The sequence below is a fragment of the Gopherus evgoodei genome, chromosome 3 (genome assembly GCF_007399415.2).
Source record: "Gopherus evgoodei ecotype Sinaloan lineage chromosome 3, rGopEvg1_v1.p, whole genome shotgun sequence".
In the NCBI taxonomy this organism is placed as follows: domain Eukaryota; kingdom Metazoa; phylum Chordata; order Testudines; family Testudinidae; genus Gopherus; species Gopherus evgoodei.
This window is the reverse complement of record NC_044324.1, coordinates 100,876,492-100,895,505: the sequence shown is the minus strand read 5'-3', so window position 1 is coordinate 100,895,505 and position 19,014 is coordinate 100,876,492. Positions and strand designations below refer to the sequence as shown.

The following is a 19,014-nucleotide window of genomic DNA, read 5'->3' as shown; positions in this document are numbered from 1 at the left end:
AGTGCTTGTTGAGGAGACACTTGTATCCTGCACCTCCTTATGGCCCCTCCTGAGGCTATATAAGGTCAGTGCCTCCCTGATCTGCTGAGTTCCTTCTCACTGCCCATTGCCTTAATCAGAGCCCACTATGAGGTTTACCTCATGGGTTTTCTTCTGTGTAGGTAGCTAATTCAAGAGAGAGCTAATCTGTCAACAGTTAGTTAGCAGTTTACACCTGTTAAGTGTTTTTTGATTCTTGTTTTATACTTTCAAGTTTATTTTAATAGTTGGTTTCGATAGTAGGCAGCACTCACTAAGCTTGAGGCACTGTTTATCGTGTGGGATGTCTGTCACTAATAGTGGCCTCCCTACATGGTACCTTTTATGCCTCAGTGAAGGGCACATTAAGACAGTGAAAATATTGGGGAGGGGGTTTGAATCTGCCCCTTACTCTCCATGCGCAGCGCTTTCATTCTGTGGGGCTAGGCCTAGCTCTCTGCTCCGCAGCCCATTGGCTCTAGCAGAGGAGCCTACCGCAGTGTCATTTGCCACATGCAAATAGATGCAGGTGGGGCTCATCTCTGCTGTTATTGGATACGGAGTCTCAGGATCCCTCCCCGGGACTTGCATAACATAAGTTGGTTCCATTGGCCTCACGTAGTCTTGGAGCTATTCGTGGTAGTGAGCACTATGTCCAGTAATAGGTGCCAGCAGTGTCAGGTCCTAAGATTGCATACATTGCAACAGTAATGGATTGCTAAACTGTATTATACAGATCAACCATTAGGTGACGCTATGTGTCACATACCTCCCATAAGCTCACAATTGCTATTCCTGGCAGTGCATTAAAGGGTCTTATAGGTTACACATTTGGTCTCTCTCTCTCTCCCTCTCTGGGAAGGAAGCTCTGTAGCCAGTCCATATCTGGTACAAAAGCCAGGACTGCTAGTAGCAACCTACCATGTGCAAGGTGTACATGGCGACAACAACCCATTACACTGACTTAAAGCAAATGCCAGTTTTGAGCTCGCTCCTGCACTCCTTAATTGGGGCATTTAGTGCAATAAAACTAACATTCAGAGATCCTAAGTCCCTTACAGATGACTTGATTGATAAGTTGATATTTCCCTCTATATTCCCCCTCATTTGGCTCATGTATCTAACAATTAAAGTTCAAAGTCCTACTGGTGAACATGTCTGTTAAGCCTCTAATTATTTTATGTCTCCTTCTTCCACTGTTATCATTCTGAAAATGAAGTATGACTAAGCAAGTGAAAGTTTAATTTCACCTTAATAAAAACAAAATAGTTTGTGTTTCTGTCCTGTTACTTCATACAATATATTTTTATATTTTCTCTCTCCTAGTTCTTTTCTTTACACACTGATTTATTTCAGAATATAAAAGTGAATCATGTTTTATGCTTAATATACCATTCCAGTTCATGGCTAGGTAAAAACACTAGTACTAAGAATGTCACTGAATGTTTCGGAAGAAATGTTGCTTTTACAATGCAATGTAGTGTTGTATACATTGATACCTTTTCATTTTTTTCCTATTGAAGGCCTTATTCTATCAGTTATCAAGTTACTTGCAAAAACAGCAATAATAGCATTGTTGGTCACAAGCTGTCCTAAGTAGCATTTTTCTTTTTAATAAATATTTTTATTGAATAATGTTAAAACACTTATACAATGGAATTCAAGAATATGGGTCCACTTAATAGAGTAGAGGAAAATTTGATCAACGTCTACAAAGCAAAACAAGTACTTATCACTACTAAATCTAACCCACAACTACAAAAACAGGACAAAAGGGAGGAAAAATATTTGAAACAAATTTTACGTGCTACTTTCTGAACTATATCACTTTAGAATCTATTATGTACAGTCATACGAGATTAATGCTCAAAACAATGCAACACTTAACTGGGAAAGGAAACTTGTATTGTTTTTTGCAGCTTTAGACTCCAAATTGCCAGTGCTAATTTTGACTTCTGTGAAGTAGGATACCAATTAATTCAACTGTCATTCTAGCCTTTTGTTCTGCAGAAATCCCTTGTGTGCACATTCATGTGGACCCTTTTGTAATTATTAGTGGGTGTGTTTTACAGTACGTGTGCTTGGTCCTTAAATAGACACTTCAGTAGACACAATGAGTGAATTCTGCCCTCCGCTACACCTGCGCAATCCCAATCAAAGACATTAGGTAGAAAAAGACCCATTAAGTCATCCTTACCATCTCTCTGCCAGGACAGGCTTATTCTGTTTTCTCTAGTGTTTTTTGCCCAGTGTAGTTCTAAAAAAAATATTAAGCGATTTGGTTTCCACCACTTGCTTTGGGAGACTTTTGTACTACCAATTATGTCTCACTATCATTAAGTTTTTCCTGGTGTTAGCCTACATTTTCACTTCTGTAATTTGATCAGACGACTCTTAGTTGTGCATGCACCAATTAAATAATTTCCTTCTTTCCATGGAAATATTTACAGACTGTTAAATCTCTCCAAACTATGCATGTGGTCTCTTAATTCTTCCTTATAAATCAGTCCCTTCGGGTCCCGGATCATTTTTGTTGTTCTTCTCCAAACACCTTTCAGTACATCAGTATCTTTCTGGTTATGTGGTGCCCAGAACTGAACATAGTATTCTACATGGGTTCACACTGGAGCTATATATAAAGAGGCTATCTTCTACTTTCTCTCCATAATCTGATTTTGTCTGTGGAGCCCAAAACTGCATTAATTTTTTTTGCAGCCATGTTATATTGCAAATGTGTCTAATTTTTAGTGTCAATTTTTAACCCACAATCTCTCTCATAACTGCTTTCCAGGTTACATCCTCACATCAAGTATATGCATTTCCCAACTTGTATTAGGATGCATTTTTCCAAGATGAATCCCATTATTTCCTGTTGTTGTTTTCTGATCTTTTTGATTATTTACTTTTCTTCTTTAACACTTCTTTATTAAGTGAAGAAGACTAGGCTAAACAGCAGTCTCTGCAGAGCTCCACTAGATACTATTGAAATCAGTAGGGTTGCATAGTTATAATTTAGGACAAACTCCGACCCAGAGTGTGCTGGATTTGCAGAGACAAGAACAGATTTTATCACACCTTAGGGTTTGTGTACATGGAACATACACTAGAGGGATGTGATTTGCACGTTGCACATTAAATGACCCATATAGGCCCTGTTAGTATGAACTAAAAGTTCCCTAGTGCGCATTGATGTGTTGCTGTTTGAAAGAGCAGTGAAGAGTGGTGGCACAGACTTAAATTCGGACAGTACACACACATGGGATTCTGACTACATACTTGCATTGCTAGTTTCCCAGCAACGCTGCTAATTTTAGCAGTGCTAATGCAGATGAAGCCAGTGTAGGTGTGTCTGCTTGAGCTACAGTGTCACCTCAGATTGCAATGTAGACATACCCCTAGTCTTTCCCGTTAAGAATTTAACAAATCATGTGTTGCTAAATGGCAGCACATTTATCCTTGTATAGCAAAGGCACTAGGTTCAGTGAAATAGTAGATGGTTAGAATTCAGACACTGCAAGTCAGGATTATTGCATTTTTATCCTCATTTGGCCACTGACTTCTGTGTGGCTTTTGGTGTAAGTCTCTAAACTTCACTGTGTGCTTCATTTTGTCCATCAGTGAAATAGGTATAGTAGTTCTCTGCATTACAGGGGTGTTGTGTTAAAAAGCAATTCCCATATCCTCAGCCTAAATAAATGGACCAATGGCTGAGAAGAGGTATGTCAGGTGACAGGGGGAAGAGTGTTAAAGAAATCCTCTTCACGCTATTTTTTTGCAGACTATAGAACAGCCATGGAGCTAAACCAAATCCACTACTGAAGCCCTAACCTGACCCTGCCCAGAAGAGAAGAGAAAAGAAGTGTCTCTGTGCAGTAGTAGAGCTTCCAGCTTTGTTTCCCTTCCCCCCTCCCACCCCAAGCCTTTTAGATTGCTATGGGAACTGCTGTGGAGTTGAGATGCATGCCACACAGGTTTATGGTTTGCTCCTCCTCCTAACTCCTTCACTACCACCTCCTATCCCCCCTTCTCCCCCAAAAAGAAAAATCCTGCCATTGTTGTGCAGCAGAGCTGCACCGATTCCATCACCTTGGCCTTTCTGCAGAGGAGGGTATCATGTCTTTACGTGATGATGTCTGTAAATTACATTGTTACAAAGGGGCTATATACAGTCCATAAAAAGTGTGGAGTTTTGATTGGACTGCAAGCAACTGGTCAGAAGTTTCATTCACTTAAACAATATAATTTTGTCTTCTTGCTGATTGTGAGAAACAGTAGTGGGCAGCTGGAAACTTTACTGTTGTAAAGTAGAAGTTAATATATTTTAATAAGTTATTAAAATACAACTTTCAGGGAAGATTATCTGAAAAAATCATTTAACTTTTTTTTTCAACATAGGCCCTCAGCATTTTGGCCTCATCTAATTATATGTGCTGAGCTATTGAATGCTTTTTGAGGCAAAAAGCATGAGCATGGTTGAGGAGGAGATTTTAATATCGTCATTGAAAATTGGACCTCAAATATCTGGTTAAATTATCTGAATGTTAGTATCTTGGAAGTCTAGAGAAAAAATCCTTTTCCCACTGTTAGGAAACATTGTGGTATTGGTCAGTAATTTGTGTCCCAACACTAAATATTTGCATATAAGCCAGTACAGCAAAAAAAAAATTTTCCCAGCAGCTAGCTGTCTTAGCTGTGACTTGAAGGCTTGCCAGGTCCTGAAAGTCAAGGCCAAGCCCTTGTTCAAAACAAGCTAGTGAGGCTTTGGATGTCCGTGTGCAAAGGATGCTGTTTTAACTGAACAGATGTTTTCAATTTGCGTTAGATATGCTTGGAAGAGGTGCCAGCTAGCAAAAATAGTCATGTTTTCTAGGACAGTTGGAAAGGAATGCTGGGTGTTTCAGATGGACATCTTTTCTAGTTGCAGTGGAGGATGATGGTGTCTGAAGTGGGAACGTGTTGTTGGCTTTACTGTATCTGCTGTTAAAAACAAACCGTGTTCTCATTACATGATTTGAGGGCTTGAAGGGACAAAAAGTTCTCAAATGTAATTGGACCACCTGTGTTTCTATCCTCATACAATTCAAACTATTTAGAAAGCTGTTGGGAGTGTTTAATACCATGTGCTCTAAGTGAGTGAAGTGAGCCGTTGTTATTCTGGGCACTATTGAAGTATTTATAGCACAAAACAAAAATGGAAAAATAATTTCAGTTTGGAATGACCAGTAAAAACACCTTGGTTTGATAGGTTTCATAGAAAATTATGATGCTCTCTAAACATTGTGCATTCTATGGGAATGGATATGTTCCGATAGCAAAAGTTTGTTTGTGAAAGTCACATAAATAGACCTTCGATACTGTATGTACATATTGTGACACATCCCCCATCATATAGCAACTGTTTGGCAAATCATGTATCGTTATTTGTTTAACTTTCAAGTGTGTATTCTGTCTGGTTTTCAAGTGGCATTGACAGGTCTCTGACAGATGCTGCACATAGTCATTTTATTGTGTGAAGTAGATTTTTGTGTTGCTTTTTGCTGTGGTGCACATTACTAAATGATTTTTAAAGCTGTTTTTACAGTGGATTTATGTAGTGGACTTCTTTTGAAATATTTAGCTAGAAAAATATATGGAAACTTCCATATAATTTTCAAATAAAGGGGGCAAGATTTAAATCACTTACTTTAATCTCTGCCTCCCCCATCCCCTTTTTTAGGTGCTTTTTTAAAGACTCGGGAGTTGCACACTTTGTAGCTTGTGTAAACTAAGCACATTATGTACACCAGGTGCTCCTTGCATTTCTCCGTTCCTCTCCCACAAGTTCACTGTGTGCCACCCTCCCATCCCCCTCTCTTTTCAGGGACTCCCTGCAACTCTCCCATACCAGGGTCCCTCATCCCTCCCCCATAGCAGCAGCTCTGTGTGCCCCACCATTCTTGCTCCCCTCTCCCTGTACCTTCCATGCCTCTCTATGCCAGGGGGCTCTGAGTGCCTGTTTCCTCCCATAGTAGAATCTTCCATCTTCCCCGCCCCCCATGGCAGAGACTGTATGTAATCCTTCATTAAACCTTAACTCATTCATCCCCATGCTAGAGTCCCCTAACATCCCTCGCCCCCCAGGAGTTGTCTGTGTATGCTTCCCTTCCCTCTCTCCCCTCCACCATACTTTTTTTTTCTGTCTGGGAAAGGAGTAATTTGGGGTGTCAGCCTGTTAATCTACTGGGAGGATGAGCAGATATGAGATGGGAGTATTGTTATGCTATAAAGTGTAATGAGTGCCATCAACCACTTCTTTGATCAATAGACAGTTGGAGGTGCTTGAAGCTTCGTGTGCTAAAGACCTGGCAGAAAATTCATGTGCCCCCATTTCACCCTTTTCATTCTTCCAATTTCCCCCGAGATCAAGAGGGTTCTGGTCATTGGTGCCTAGAACATTGCCTGAAATTTTAGACTTGATCGGATGTGGCATTCAAAAGTTATCTCATTACTGATAGACAGACAAACCGAAATGCCATTGAGTTGGGTGTAAGGCTGTCTAAAATTGCCCAACATGTTCGTTCGTTCGTTCGTTCGTTCATTTGTTTGTTCTCATTGGTCGGTATAAGAGCCAGAACTTTCCTTTTTCAAGCAATTAGATGACATTTATATTCATTTACAGTCTTAATTTGTATATTCTTATTTCATTATGCAAAATATTTTAGGAGAGGAATTGAAGAATAGTTTTGCCAGTTGAAAGTACAAGAGGAGCTTTATGTGGAATTGCACTTTGGGGTCTGGTCAGCATACCCATTACTTGGTAAAAAGTGTTTTAAGATCTTTGACTGCAGTTGCTCAGTCTTTTTTTTGTTTTAGGTCTCCTTTGGAAGATGTACCCAACAATTTAAGTAATAATAATACCTAGCTCTTATGTAGCATTTTTCATCGGTAGATTTCAAAGTGCTTCACAAATTCTGTTTCATGCCTATTGCTTATGGGGCCAGATTTGAACTAGCAGATGAATACCAGCTGCTAAGGCTCATCTTACCCAGAGAAGTTAATTCGTACTAAGGTAGGGTACAAATGAAAGTGGCGTAGCTATTCCTGATTAACTCCCTGTGTGGATGCTCTTATTTTGGAATAAAATAACCTGAGTTTAATCTGGAATAGCTATTTCAGAATAATTCCCATGTAAATAAGCCCTTACTCTTTTGATGATGCCAGACCCTGCCATCCTATGACAGATTATGTAGACAGGAAGTTGCCTCCGTTCAACTTTCCCTTCCTTCTACTCAGACACTCAAGGGAAGGTCTGTAGACTGGCTGTTTTGAAGACAGGAGGGAGAGAATGCCTTTAGGAAGGCTAGACTCCACACCATAGGTGCCGACTGTGTGGGTGTGGCAGGGTGGAGCACTCATGAAAAACTTTTGCAAGTGCTTAGAACCCACTGGCAGCCAGTGCCTCCTGCCTGCCAGTGGCCCCGCTCATCAACTCCTCTCCCTCCCTCCCAGTGCCTCCTGCCCACCACAGTCAGCTTTTTTGTGGCGTGCAGGAGGCTCTGGAGAGGAGTAGAGATGGGGCACATTCAGGGGAGGGGGTGGAAAGAGGCAGGGTTGGGGACTTGGGAAAAGGGGTGGGGACAGGACCTGGAGCAGAGCAAGGGTGGGAAGAGGCGGAATGGGCGTGGAGGCTTGGGGAAGGGGTTGGGTGGGGTCAGAGCCAGGGGTTGGGCACCCTCTAGGCTCAGAGGAAGCTGGCACCTGTGCTCCACACCCATGTCACGTGACTGGGTTGAAGCTCAAACTTTGGAGAATCTGTTAGCACTTCTTTTCTGCTTATATTAATTTATTTTTGCTTTCCGTTTATAAACCTTGTCCCTCAGGGAAAAGACCTTGCTGACTGCAACTGTATTTTTTGTTCCAGTGAGTTATTCCATCAGTTTACACACTGTCATTAGTGAAATAGGCTGCTGTATCACACAGCAAGAGTTGTGATCTCAGTGTTGACAATTTCATAGCTATGCAGTGCACAGGACACTGAATCAACATATCAAACTAATGAGCTTTCTTAGGAAGGCAGAGAATCCCTGGCTCTGAGAGGCAGGGAAGGTGATAAAGTAAGGAATCTGATCTGGTAAGATTCAAGATTTTTTCCTCTCTGTCTGATTGTAGCCTAAAAGGGTCCAGTAGCTGGGGTAGAGAGGCAGGCAGCTCTGTAGTGGGAGAACCGGCAAAGGAAATGCTATGTACCACCAAATATGGCCACCTTTACTGATTTTTATTATGCAATCCAGCCTCTTGTCATTGGTACAACTAAGTTTTTTGTAAGGCATGCTTTGTGTGGCCATGCAAAATGGATTCTGTTAGTGTTTTTGCATTGGGGCACAACATCCCATGCACCAGGCCTGGAAAAAAAATTGATGGAGGAAATGATGGGACAATGATTTTAGGATCTTGTGAGAAGCAAAAACTAATGAGGGAGCTGGTCTGACTTAGATTGACAGGCCAGTATCCACCCAGGGCCTCAGAGATTCTTGACTCATGTAACTTATCAAAAGAAATGTGACTCAATACCTTTTTAAAAATTGTATTAAGTCACTTGAAAGTAAAATCAAGAAAACACACAACCAAAACTAATACTACTAATAATAAACCAAACGAAAAATAAAACAATGCAACTTTCAAATCAATACCAAATCAACTAGTTAAATCATCAAATTAAATAGTAAATTTTAGTAATGTCTTATGTCACAAATCCAAATGAGCACCCCTCTCAGCCACACACTAGGACTGATGGGAGGGCAATCCAAGCCTCTGTGTGCTGAATTTAAACCCAGCTTATATATATTTTAAATGCACATATATTCATGGGGATTGCATACTTTTTTTTTCTTCCATGTAATTCATTGTAGGTGAAATCTAGCAGTTGACTGAAGGATGATAAAATTATATTTGAAGATCTCAAGATGCCAAGGGCTAGATTCCCAAAGGGGATTTAGGCATTGAAACACTCCTAGCTGCCCAGCTGCCTAGTGAGAATCACAGCTCCAAGGCAGGCACCCAGGTTCCCATATGTTGTATGAGGAGAGTTAGATGCCTAAGGAAGGTATCTGCAGAAGCCAGCAAGTTCAATGAGGAGCCTCCTAAGATAGCAGAGAGTGAAATGCAGAGAAAAGGAGCAGGACTTAGGGCCCAGATCCACAAAGGTACTTAGGCATCTACATAGGTGTTGGAACTAGGGGTGCTGGGGTGTGTGTGGAAGCACCCCTTGGCTTGAAGTGGTTTCCATCATATACAAAGTTTACAGTTTAGTTCAATTGCTCTCAGCACTGCCACTATGCAAATTGGTCAAGCACCTCATGGCACTTAACTCCCTTTGATCTGGTACCTGACTTACTGGCCCTGAAGGAGGCACCCATCTCCACTCTGGATTCTCAGCTATGAACCCTCTCCTCGAGTTAGGCACTTAAGCCAGTTCAGCCTTTTTTGAGGGGTGGGGAGAGAATGAGATATTTTCTCTCCCTGTTGTAGCCAATAGCCCAGTGGCTAGGCACTGCAGGGCCGACTCCAGGCACCAGCGAAGGAAGCAGGTGCCTGGGGTGGCAAATAGAAAGAGTTGGCACTCCGTCCATTATTGGGGCGAAACGTCCAGGTCTGTGGCAGCAATTCGGCAGCAGATCCTTCAGTCCCTCTCTTCTTCTTTTGTGGCACTTCGGCTGCAGTTCAATTGGGTTCTTCTTTTTTTCACTACTTGGGGCAGCAGAAAAGCTGGAGCTGGCCCTGCTCCCCTGGCATGGGGAAGACCTGTTTTCAAATCCCTGCTCTGTCTGATTTGGAGCTGGGACTTCAGGTCTCTCTCCAGGTCTCTAACATTCCATCTGTGTGCCCTATCCACCAGGTTATTGGGTATTCTGGAACACAGTATCTCTCCTGTTGGAGTTGTTCCTTTTATATAAAATATTCATTGGGTCAGAGAAAGAAAGTGAGAGGCTGACTCTAGCCTGGCAGTTAGGGCATTCCCTGGGATATGGGAGAGTAAGGTTCAAATCTCTGCTTCAGTGAATATTTAACTATTTATACAAATTATACAGCTTCATCAGGAGAGAGTGAGACACCCCAGAATACTCAATAGACTGGGGCACTCACCTGCATGCGAGAGTCCCTGGCTCAAATCAAGCAGTATGCAAATTCAAACCTGGGTGTCCCACCTCTCCCATAGGAGCATACCCTAGCCCCTGGCGATATTGGGTATGTTGCGACACGTACTCATACCTGTCCTCAACATTCCCAACGTGCACCTCCCCACAGCCCCAGAAATTCCCAAACTGCTCACCCCCACCTTTCTTCTGTGCAGGTTAAGCATACTCAGACCATGTCTGAGATTGGCTCTGCAGAGGAGATAGGTGGGGGGAACACCTAGTCTGAGGATCTCACCAGGGTTTAAAGTGAGCTTCAGGACTCATGCAGCTTTTTGTGTACGTACACCGGAGGGAACGCTGGCTGCCTACAGTATTAGGAGGCAGCAGATCAATGATTTTGTGAGTGTCAATGGTGCCTAAATGTTGGAGTCAGGCACCTGAGTACCTTGTGAATCTAGTGCCTCTAATACAGTGGTTCTCAACCAGAGGTACGCAGAGGTCTTCTGGTGTACTCAACTCCTCTAGATCACTTTTTCTCAATTCCCAGATAGGTTTGGGGGATTGCGAGTGCAGGGCCAGCATTAAGGTATGTCAAGCAGGGCAATTGCCCAGGACCCCACGCCATAGGGTGTCCTGTGAAGGTAAGTTGCATGCTTCAGTCCGGCCACCTGTGGTTCGGGCTTCAGACAAGGCTCACAAATGAAAAACAGGCTCAATTATCCTACTGAAATGTAAATACAATATTTATATTCCAATCAATTTATTTTATATGATAAAAATGAGAAAGGAAGCATTTTTCCATAATAGTGTGCTGTGACACTTTTAAAATATTTTTTGTGTCTCGTTTTGTAAGCAAGCAGTTTAAGTGAGGTGAAACACAAGAAAAATCCAACTCCTGAAAGAGTTACAGTAGTCTGGAAAGGTTGAGAACCACCGCTCTAATACCATCTGGAAATCCTTTGATTTTGCTAAAAAAAAAACCAAAAAAAAACTGCAGCAAGTGCATAAAAATGTGTATCAGCATACAACAGTATTTCTCTTATCCACAATATTTGACCTCTCAATGGCCTTTTTTCCTTCAGCTCTAGTTTCAGAGGATATTGCCTTAACAATACTTTCAGGATAATCTAAGATGAGTTTGAAAATGGGACCTTTTGGATCAAAGTTTCTTTGCTTTTTAAAAAATGTTAACTTTACTATATGCTTAATTCTTTGCTCAGTTTTCCTTTAAATAAAGCTGCAAAATTAAGTGCAAGAATGTTTTATGCTTCAGAAAAAACTCTACATTTGAAACTCATTGTAACAATTTTTCTCTGTTCTATTATTGTTCTTTGAACTAATCTTTTTTTTTTTTTTTAAATTCAGGTTCTGACTGAATCGTCTCGTCAAGGTTACACAGGTACAGGCTATCAGGATTTCAGTAATTGGGAATCCCTTATGAAAATCAAAGAAGGGTTGCTAAGACAGAAAGAAATTGTGATTGATCGGTGAGTAATCCTTTCTTGTCTTCAATTGCAGTGTTAAGTAATAGACCAGACAGACTATTGACATAGAAAGTACTATAGATGTTGACTTTCAAAGACCTGGTTCAAAGAAGGTTTTTAGGACTCAGACCTGAAAAGACTCATGTACAAGTGGGACTAGTCAGTGCGTGCAGGTGTGTGTGTGTGTGTGTGTGTGTGTGTGTGTGCGCGCGCGCGCGCGCCTTTGCAGGATCAAGGATGTAGTGTAATTTGTCTGTCTTTTCACTGACAGTGGTCGAGAGAAGCGAATGAGACCACTGGCTAGGACTGTTGCCCCTAAGATTACAAAAAAACAGATTTTTAAGAAACTGGCTGGCTGTAAAATCTTAATTTTCCTTTTTTCAGCCTGAACAATTCTTTGAAAATGACTTGGAAGACAAAAATTGGTTATTTGTAACCCATTCTTGAGACATTTTTCCCCATGACAAGTTAAAGGGGGGTGAATGCTACAGTTGTTTAATGATATAGTTGAAACCAGCTCTTAAAGATTTGAGAAATTGGCACCACAAAGGTATGCAATTGGTAAAAATGCATTCAAAGATTCCTATGAGTTACTCAGAGAATGATAAATCCAGAATAAGTGTCTAAATAAACACTTCCTCTCTAATCTGTGGTATGAAACAATTAGAAGAGGACCATCATCGAGACAGGCTGGGTGAGGTAATAATTCTTATTGGACCAACTTCTGTTGGTGAGAGAGACAAGCTTTTGAGCTTACCAGTAGCGTAGCTAGCAGGGGAAACAGCTGCTTCCCCTCAGCACGTTTTTAAAAAGCGGCGCCTGCCGGGCCGGCACTGGCGGCAGCACTGCCAGAGGAGCGAGGGGGCCAGCTCCTCGGCCATTGTGCCCCACTCTCAGTGCAGCGCCACCATCGCCGCAGCCACCTCCTGCGGTGGCTCTGGGATCCGTGGCCAAGCGCTCCCTGCCCCTTGCTAATGCGGCGGGGAGAGGCGAAAGGGCCCCTGCACCTTGAAGGGCACCTGGCTGGCGAGCCCCGCATGGAGTGCACTGAGTGCCGGGAGCAGGCAGGGGACAGGTGGCGGCGCAGGACGGAAGGTGAGTGGCGGGGGTCCAGTGCCTTGCTCTGGGGGTCTGGGCAAGGGGCTCCCCGGGGCTGGGCCCGCAGAACAGGAGTGCAGGCCACGCTGTCTGGACAGAGGGCCCTGGCGCGTTGCAGGAGCCTGGGGTGGGGGGGATGGGACCCCACGGTTGGGGCCGGGGCGGCGCAGCCCGGTGGGGGACACCTGCAGAGCGCGCTGGGCAGGAGAGACTCTCCCGGGGATGAGGGGGTATCCACACCCCCAAGAAACCCGTGGAGTCCTGAGCCGGCCCCAGGGTTAATCTGGCAGGGAAACGGGAGGAGTCGGGGGGCGTGGCCAGAGGAGCCGCCAAGGGAGGGCAGCTTATTTTATGTTTGCTCCCCCTACACTTAGCAGTGGCATAGCCAGGTTTTTACACAGAACTCTTCTTCAGGTCTGAGAGACTAGTGCCTGGTCTGTACTATGCGGTTAGATTGGTGTAAGCTGCCTTGTTTCGATTTAGCTATGGAAGTGTCTTCACTTAACTTTGGCTCCTGCCAGCGTAAGTGCCTCTCTATACTGATATAGTAACACCACCTCTCCGAATAATGTAGAGTCATGATTGATGTAATTAGGATGATGCAGTGTCAGTGTAGACACTGTGTTGTTTACATTGACTGACTGTTACTGGGCTTTCAGGAGCTGTTCTGCAATGCCCGACACGCACAATACAAGTGCTCCTGGTAAGGACATATGCTACCGACACAAGGCGCCAAGTGTGCACACATGTAAGCGATTTAATAACTGCAGTGGTTGTATGTCACTGTCAGTTGGGTTGACATAATTTTGTAGTGTAGACATGGCCTAACTGAAAGTGTCACTGCTAAATACAAGGTTTGAACAGATTGTTTAGGTAAATAGTTAACACATTTGAAGGGACCATTCAAAGTGAAGTGGCCTGTTAACACCTCTCCAGTCACAGAGAGAAAAGAGGAGGGGGAAAGCAGCTAGGGTGGTGTTAGTGGGTTATAGATTGTTGTAATAAGCCATAAATCCAGTGTCTCTATTCAGACCACGAGGTTTAGTGTCTAGGAAAGTTATGAGTTTAAGCTACCAGGCTCATCGTTTGAAAGTATTGTGCAGGATTCCTGTAAGAATGAGGACCGATAGCTCAGATATAGAGTGATCACTTTGTGAAAGGTGTTCACCCACAGGCGATATGGTTATTTTTTACTTTTATGATTTTCCTGAGTTTATTCAAGAGCATGGTGATTGGTTTCACTCATGTAGTTGCGAATGGGGCATTTAGTGCACTGGATGAGGTACACCACATGTTGCGATATGCTTGTGTAGGGCCCATTGATCTTGAAAAATGTGTTGTGGGGGTTGTTGATTATTGTAGCAGTGGAGAAATGTCTGCAGATTTTGCATCTGTTGTTTTGGCAAGGTCTGGTGCCCCTTTGGATAGATGTGCAGCAATCTGCAGTTGAATGTTACCTTCTAAATTTGTAGCAGTTTTTGATGTTTGGGTGAATGAAGCTTTGAAGGAGAAAATGTGCTTTTAGAGAAAAATCTAAGTTTAATGAAGCTCACATTAAAGGAACAGATGTGAGCTTGAGTCACGAAGTTTGGATCTGAATGTCAAAGAGTATTTGGATCTGAGATTGTGTCCATCTCTAATAATGACTCTTGCCTTTGAGGAGCTGGTGAAGATGTGTAGGCTATATTAATTGTGAAGTGTTTGAAACCTCTCATTAAGAATTGGCGTACGGAACATAGATAGGGATTGGCCAACTACAGGAATAATGGATGTTTGTCATGGAATATTTTACTGCTCTGTTATTTAATGCCAACGGCTCTTTTCTTCTAATGCATTTGTGTAGCTCAGTTGGACACAATTTTTTGGACACAATAGAATTATGTCCCATATGTAATCTGTTCCAGTGGGATGACTCATTTTAGTCTTTGACTGTTACAAAGAGAAAATAGTAGTTACCATTTTCTTTGAGCCACTGTCCTCGATAATAGAGTATGATCGTTGAGATTACAGCATGTAGTATCGTTCCTGGAGCGGCTTCTGTCTCGCACCTCCAAGAGGCACTGCACAGAACTCTCAGCCAGGGGAAGGGATGGGCTAAGGTGGCTTTAAGCCACCCTTGCATCTTCCTGAAGTTGGGCTACTCCTGTGGCTGGAGAGGCCCTGGAGTAGCATGATTTACATAAGCCTGGGGGAGGGGAGCAGGATCTGTCTAAATTATGGCTGTCTCTCCAGGTCGCTGTATGTTCAGCGATGCTACCGAGAATTTCTGCAGTGCTGTGTGCTACAGCCCTCCCCTGACATGCCCCTCCTCCTTCCAGCACACCCTCTACATCAGTGCTTGTGAGGGTGTCCTGGGAGCGCAGTCTATAGCTGTCTCTCAATTCCAGTGACAGAGGATTTTTTCCCAGCCAGATTAGGGGCTTACTCCACTGTGGCCATTTTAGCTGGCATCTCACCTTATGTGTGTTAGGTTTTAGAGGATGGCAGCTAACATGGTTTTCATGTTTCTATGTTTCTTCATTCCCCTTCTGCTAAACATTTCATTATCACAACTGATCATGAACTTCCATTTGATTTTTTGAATTCTAGCTATCTGATTTTGTTGCTTTTTTTTCTTGGGATGGACATCAAGTATTTTTACCTGGCATTTTGAATGGCAAAAAGTCTGACTACTGTAATTCTCAGCTCTTTTCCCTCTGTAGCAGAGTATGTCTACTGTACAAAATTAGGTTGATTTTTATATGTCGATTTTTAGAAACTGATTTTATACAGTCGATTGCGCATGTCCACACTAAGCGCATTACGTCGGCGGAGTGCATCCTCATTACTGTGGCTAGCATCAACTTACAGAGCGGTGCACTGTGGGTAGCTATCCTACAGTTCCCACAGTCTCTGCTGCCCATTGGAATTCTGGGTTAAGCTCCCAATGCCTGATGGGGCAAAAACATTGTCACGGATTGTTTTGAGTACATGTCATCAGGCTTCCCTCCCTTAGTGAAAGCAACGGCAGACAATGGTTTCACGCCTTTTTTCCTGGGTTACCTGGGCAGATGCCATACCACGGCAAGCATGGAGCCCTCTCAGCTCACTGTCACTGTACATCTCCTGGATGCTGCTGGCAGATGCAGTACTGCATTGCTACACAGCAGCAGCCCCTTGCCTTCGCAGCAGATGGTGCAGTAGGACTGATAGCCATCATAAGTCTCCTGGGTGCTCCTGTGAGGTCGATTGGGGCACTTGGACAGACATGGCTATTCTCCTCTTAGAACACCGAATAGGAGCAAGAGACTCCAGGTCATTCTCTTCTATAAGTTTCATCTCATGGAGATTCAGTCCTGCCTGGACTATCATGCGAGCTGGAGGCATCTGCCTCAGGCTGCTTGCCCAGCCAGTACCACCGTGCGGTTGACCTACCCCAGCCTACCCCTTGCTCCCATGGCTCATGAAGCCTGGACAGTAGTAAGGAGCAGTTCAACTATAGGCTGAGCAATGCAGAATGATAGTAGAATGTGCCTTTGGAAGTTTAAGTGCTCACGCTGTTTGCTGACTAGGTCAGACCTCAGTGCAACCAACATTCCCATTGTTATTGCTGCTTGTTGTGTGCTCCATAATATCTGTGAGAGTAAGGGGGAGATGTTTATGGCTGGGTAGGAGATTGAGGCAAATTGCCTGGTGTCCGATTTTGAGCAGCCAGACACCAGGGTGATTAGAAGAGCACAGCAAGGTGCGCTGCACGTCAGAGAGGCTTTGAAAACCAATTTCATGACTGGCCAGGCTTTGGTGTGACAGTTATGTGTGACTCTCCTAGATGCAAACCCACCCCCATTGTTGATTTTAATTCCCTGTAAGCCAGCCACCCTCCTTCCCTCGAAATAAAGTAACTATTATTTTGAAAACATGCATTCTTTCTTTCTTAATTTTTTTTAAAATGAGATAATGGACAAGGTAGCCCGGGTGGGATGGGGGAGGAGGGAAGGAAAAGGCCACATTGCTTATTGTAGCCACACTAAAAATCAAACTGTTTGAATGACAGCCTTCTGTGGCTTGGGCCATCCTCTGGAGTGGAGTGGCTGGGTGCCCAGAGCCTCCCCTCTGCGTTTTGGGCATCTGGGTGAGGAGGCTGTGGAACATGGGGAGAAGGGTAGGCTGTTATACAGTGGATGCAGCAGGGGTCTGTGCTCTTGTTGGCTTTCCTGCAGCTCCAACAGATGCTTCATCATGTCCGTTTGCTCCCCCATTAGCCTCAGCATCTCATCCTGCCTCCGCTCTTCGCACTCACGTAATTCTTTCCTGGCCTCTGCCACTGAATGCCTCAATGCATTAAGCTGTCCCCTATCAGTGCGAGAGGACTGCATGAGCTCGGAAAACATGTCATCAGGAGTGCCTTTTTTTCGCCTTCTAATCTGCGGTAACCTCCAGGACAGAGATGAGAAGGAGAGTGTAGGAACAGTCTATGCTCTACGATTCTGAGGGGACTGCTTGGTCACCTGTGCTGCTGAGTTTGCCATGCTGACCGAACAGGAAATGAAATTCAGAAGTTCTGGGGCTTTTTCTGTGTACCTGGCTAGTGCATCGGAGTTCAAAGTGCTGTCCAGAGCGGTCACAATGGAACACTCTGGGATAGCTCCCGAAGGCCAATACCACTGATTTGCGTCTGTCCTACCCCAAATTCGTCCCAGCAAGGTCGATTTTAGTGCTACTCCCCTCGCCGGGGAGGAGTACAGAAGTTGATTTTAAGAGCCTTTTAAGTCAACGGAATGGGGTTGGTTGTGTGGACGCATTCATTTTGAAATTGACCTAACGCAGCTAAATTAGACCTAACCCTGTAGTGTAGGCCAGGGTTAGCAGTGTTTAATTTTAGTTTTCTTCCTACATGTTCTGTTTGCAGGGATGACAGGTCCTTGTGCGTCTCTCAGAAAAATCAGTTATGCTGATTACTTTTCATTCAACTAAATGTGGTAGAATGCATAATGGAAGCGCTTAAAGGTGCACAACAAAACCTTAGTGACCTTCCATTCATTTGCTTTTTGTAGATATTCGGCACTAGTGCTAAGCATACAGTGAATTACCATTAGGCAGCTTAATAACACCATGCAGGAAGGATTTCCTCCTGAGTAGCGATTCTTCATTTTGGCAAAGGACTTGCTTTAAAAATAATGATTTACAGATTGTTTAAAGCCAATGATTTGAAATATTTTAAAATAGCCTAACACTTATATTTTGTGAGAAGTTTAAAATTGAGAATTAAAACAGGCTTTCTTTTAACAGTTTTTACAAGATGTAAACTTAGGGTTTTTTATGACTAATCAAAACAACTATATAACGCTGGCTCTTTTAATGCAGAAAACAAGTGCAGAAATATGGCACTATTGATCAGAATTGGTGTTTTGCACTAGATATGAAATCCTGTGAGGCGCCTTTGGTTCATAATGTTTATCTCTAATAACGTCTTTCATCTACAGATTTCATAGCACTTGCGCAGATAGGCATTATCCCAGTTTTGCTAGTGGTAGGCATTATCCAGGTTTTGTCAATGAGGAAAGTAAGGCAAAAAGGGACATAGGGATCCAAGGGTAAAGTTAGGAATAGAACCAAGGTCTCCTGACTCAGTCATATATTATTCTGCCTACATGATCATACTTTTAACTCGTTTTTGGAAGGATGTGTTCACACAGGGGATTTAAAAAAAAAAAAATCCCAGCATTGCTAGCACTGGTGCTTTATTGCCAAATTGCTGACAGTTCAAGTTGATCCTTAAATTGGAGGCTTTATGCTTAGGGAAAAGGAGGAAAAACTCATTTTGTTTCCTGTAGCTTTGATTGTAGATGCTTGGGGGAGACAACTTTTTGTGTGTTCTATGGAGGCCTGTGAGGTTGCTGGAGTCTCTCTCTTTTAAACCGTGTTTGACATTGAGCTGATGTAAAAAGCTAATTGGTAACAAACTGGTAACTTGACAACACCAGCAAAACTAGTTGAATACAAATGCTTTTTCTCAAACACCTCTTTCCCCATCTATCTGGAAATCAGAGCAATGCTGTAGTGCTGGCCTTTCACATGATGGGCTGGATTTTCTTCCCTGGTGCTGTCATCCATCCTACCTGTTCCCTGCTGTCAGTACAGGACATAGCCAAATAAAAAGGAGCATGGCTGGGACATATGTATCCTACACCAATCTCTGGCTGCAGTTTCATCCCTGGGGACATTAGTAACAGTATAAGTTGTTTTTAAATGTTGCACTTATATTGTTCTAACATGCACCAGGGACTAACACTGCACACAGTTGTCTAGAATTGGGAGAG

General features: G+C 43.2%; 1 protein-coding gene across 2 annotated transcripts in view; it reads left to right on the top strand.

Annotated features, from left to right (window-relative positions):
- Positions 1 to 19,014, top strand: part of CEP85L (centrosomal protein 85 like) — a 173,974-nt gene that overhangs the window by 119,114 nt on the left and 35,846 nt on the right. For both annotated transcript variants that reach the window (XM_030556186.1, XM_030556185.1), the window contains one exon: positions 11,499 to 11,620. In XM_030556186.1, the coding sequence (XP_030412046.1) occupies positions 11,499 to 11,620 (122 nt within the window). The remainder of the gene's footprint in view (positions 1 to 11,498; positions 11,621 to 19,014) is intronic.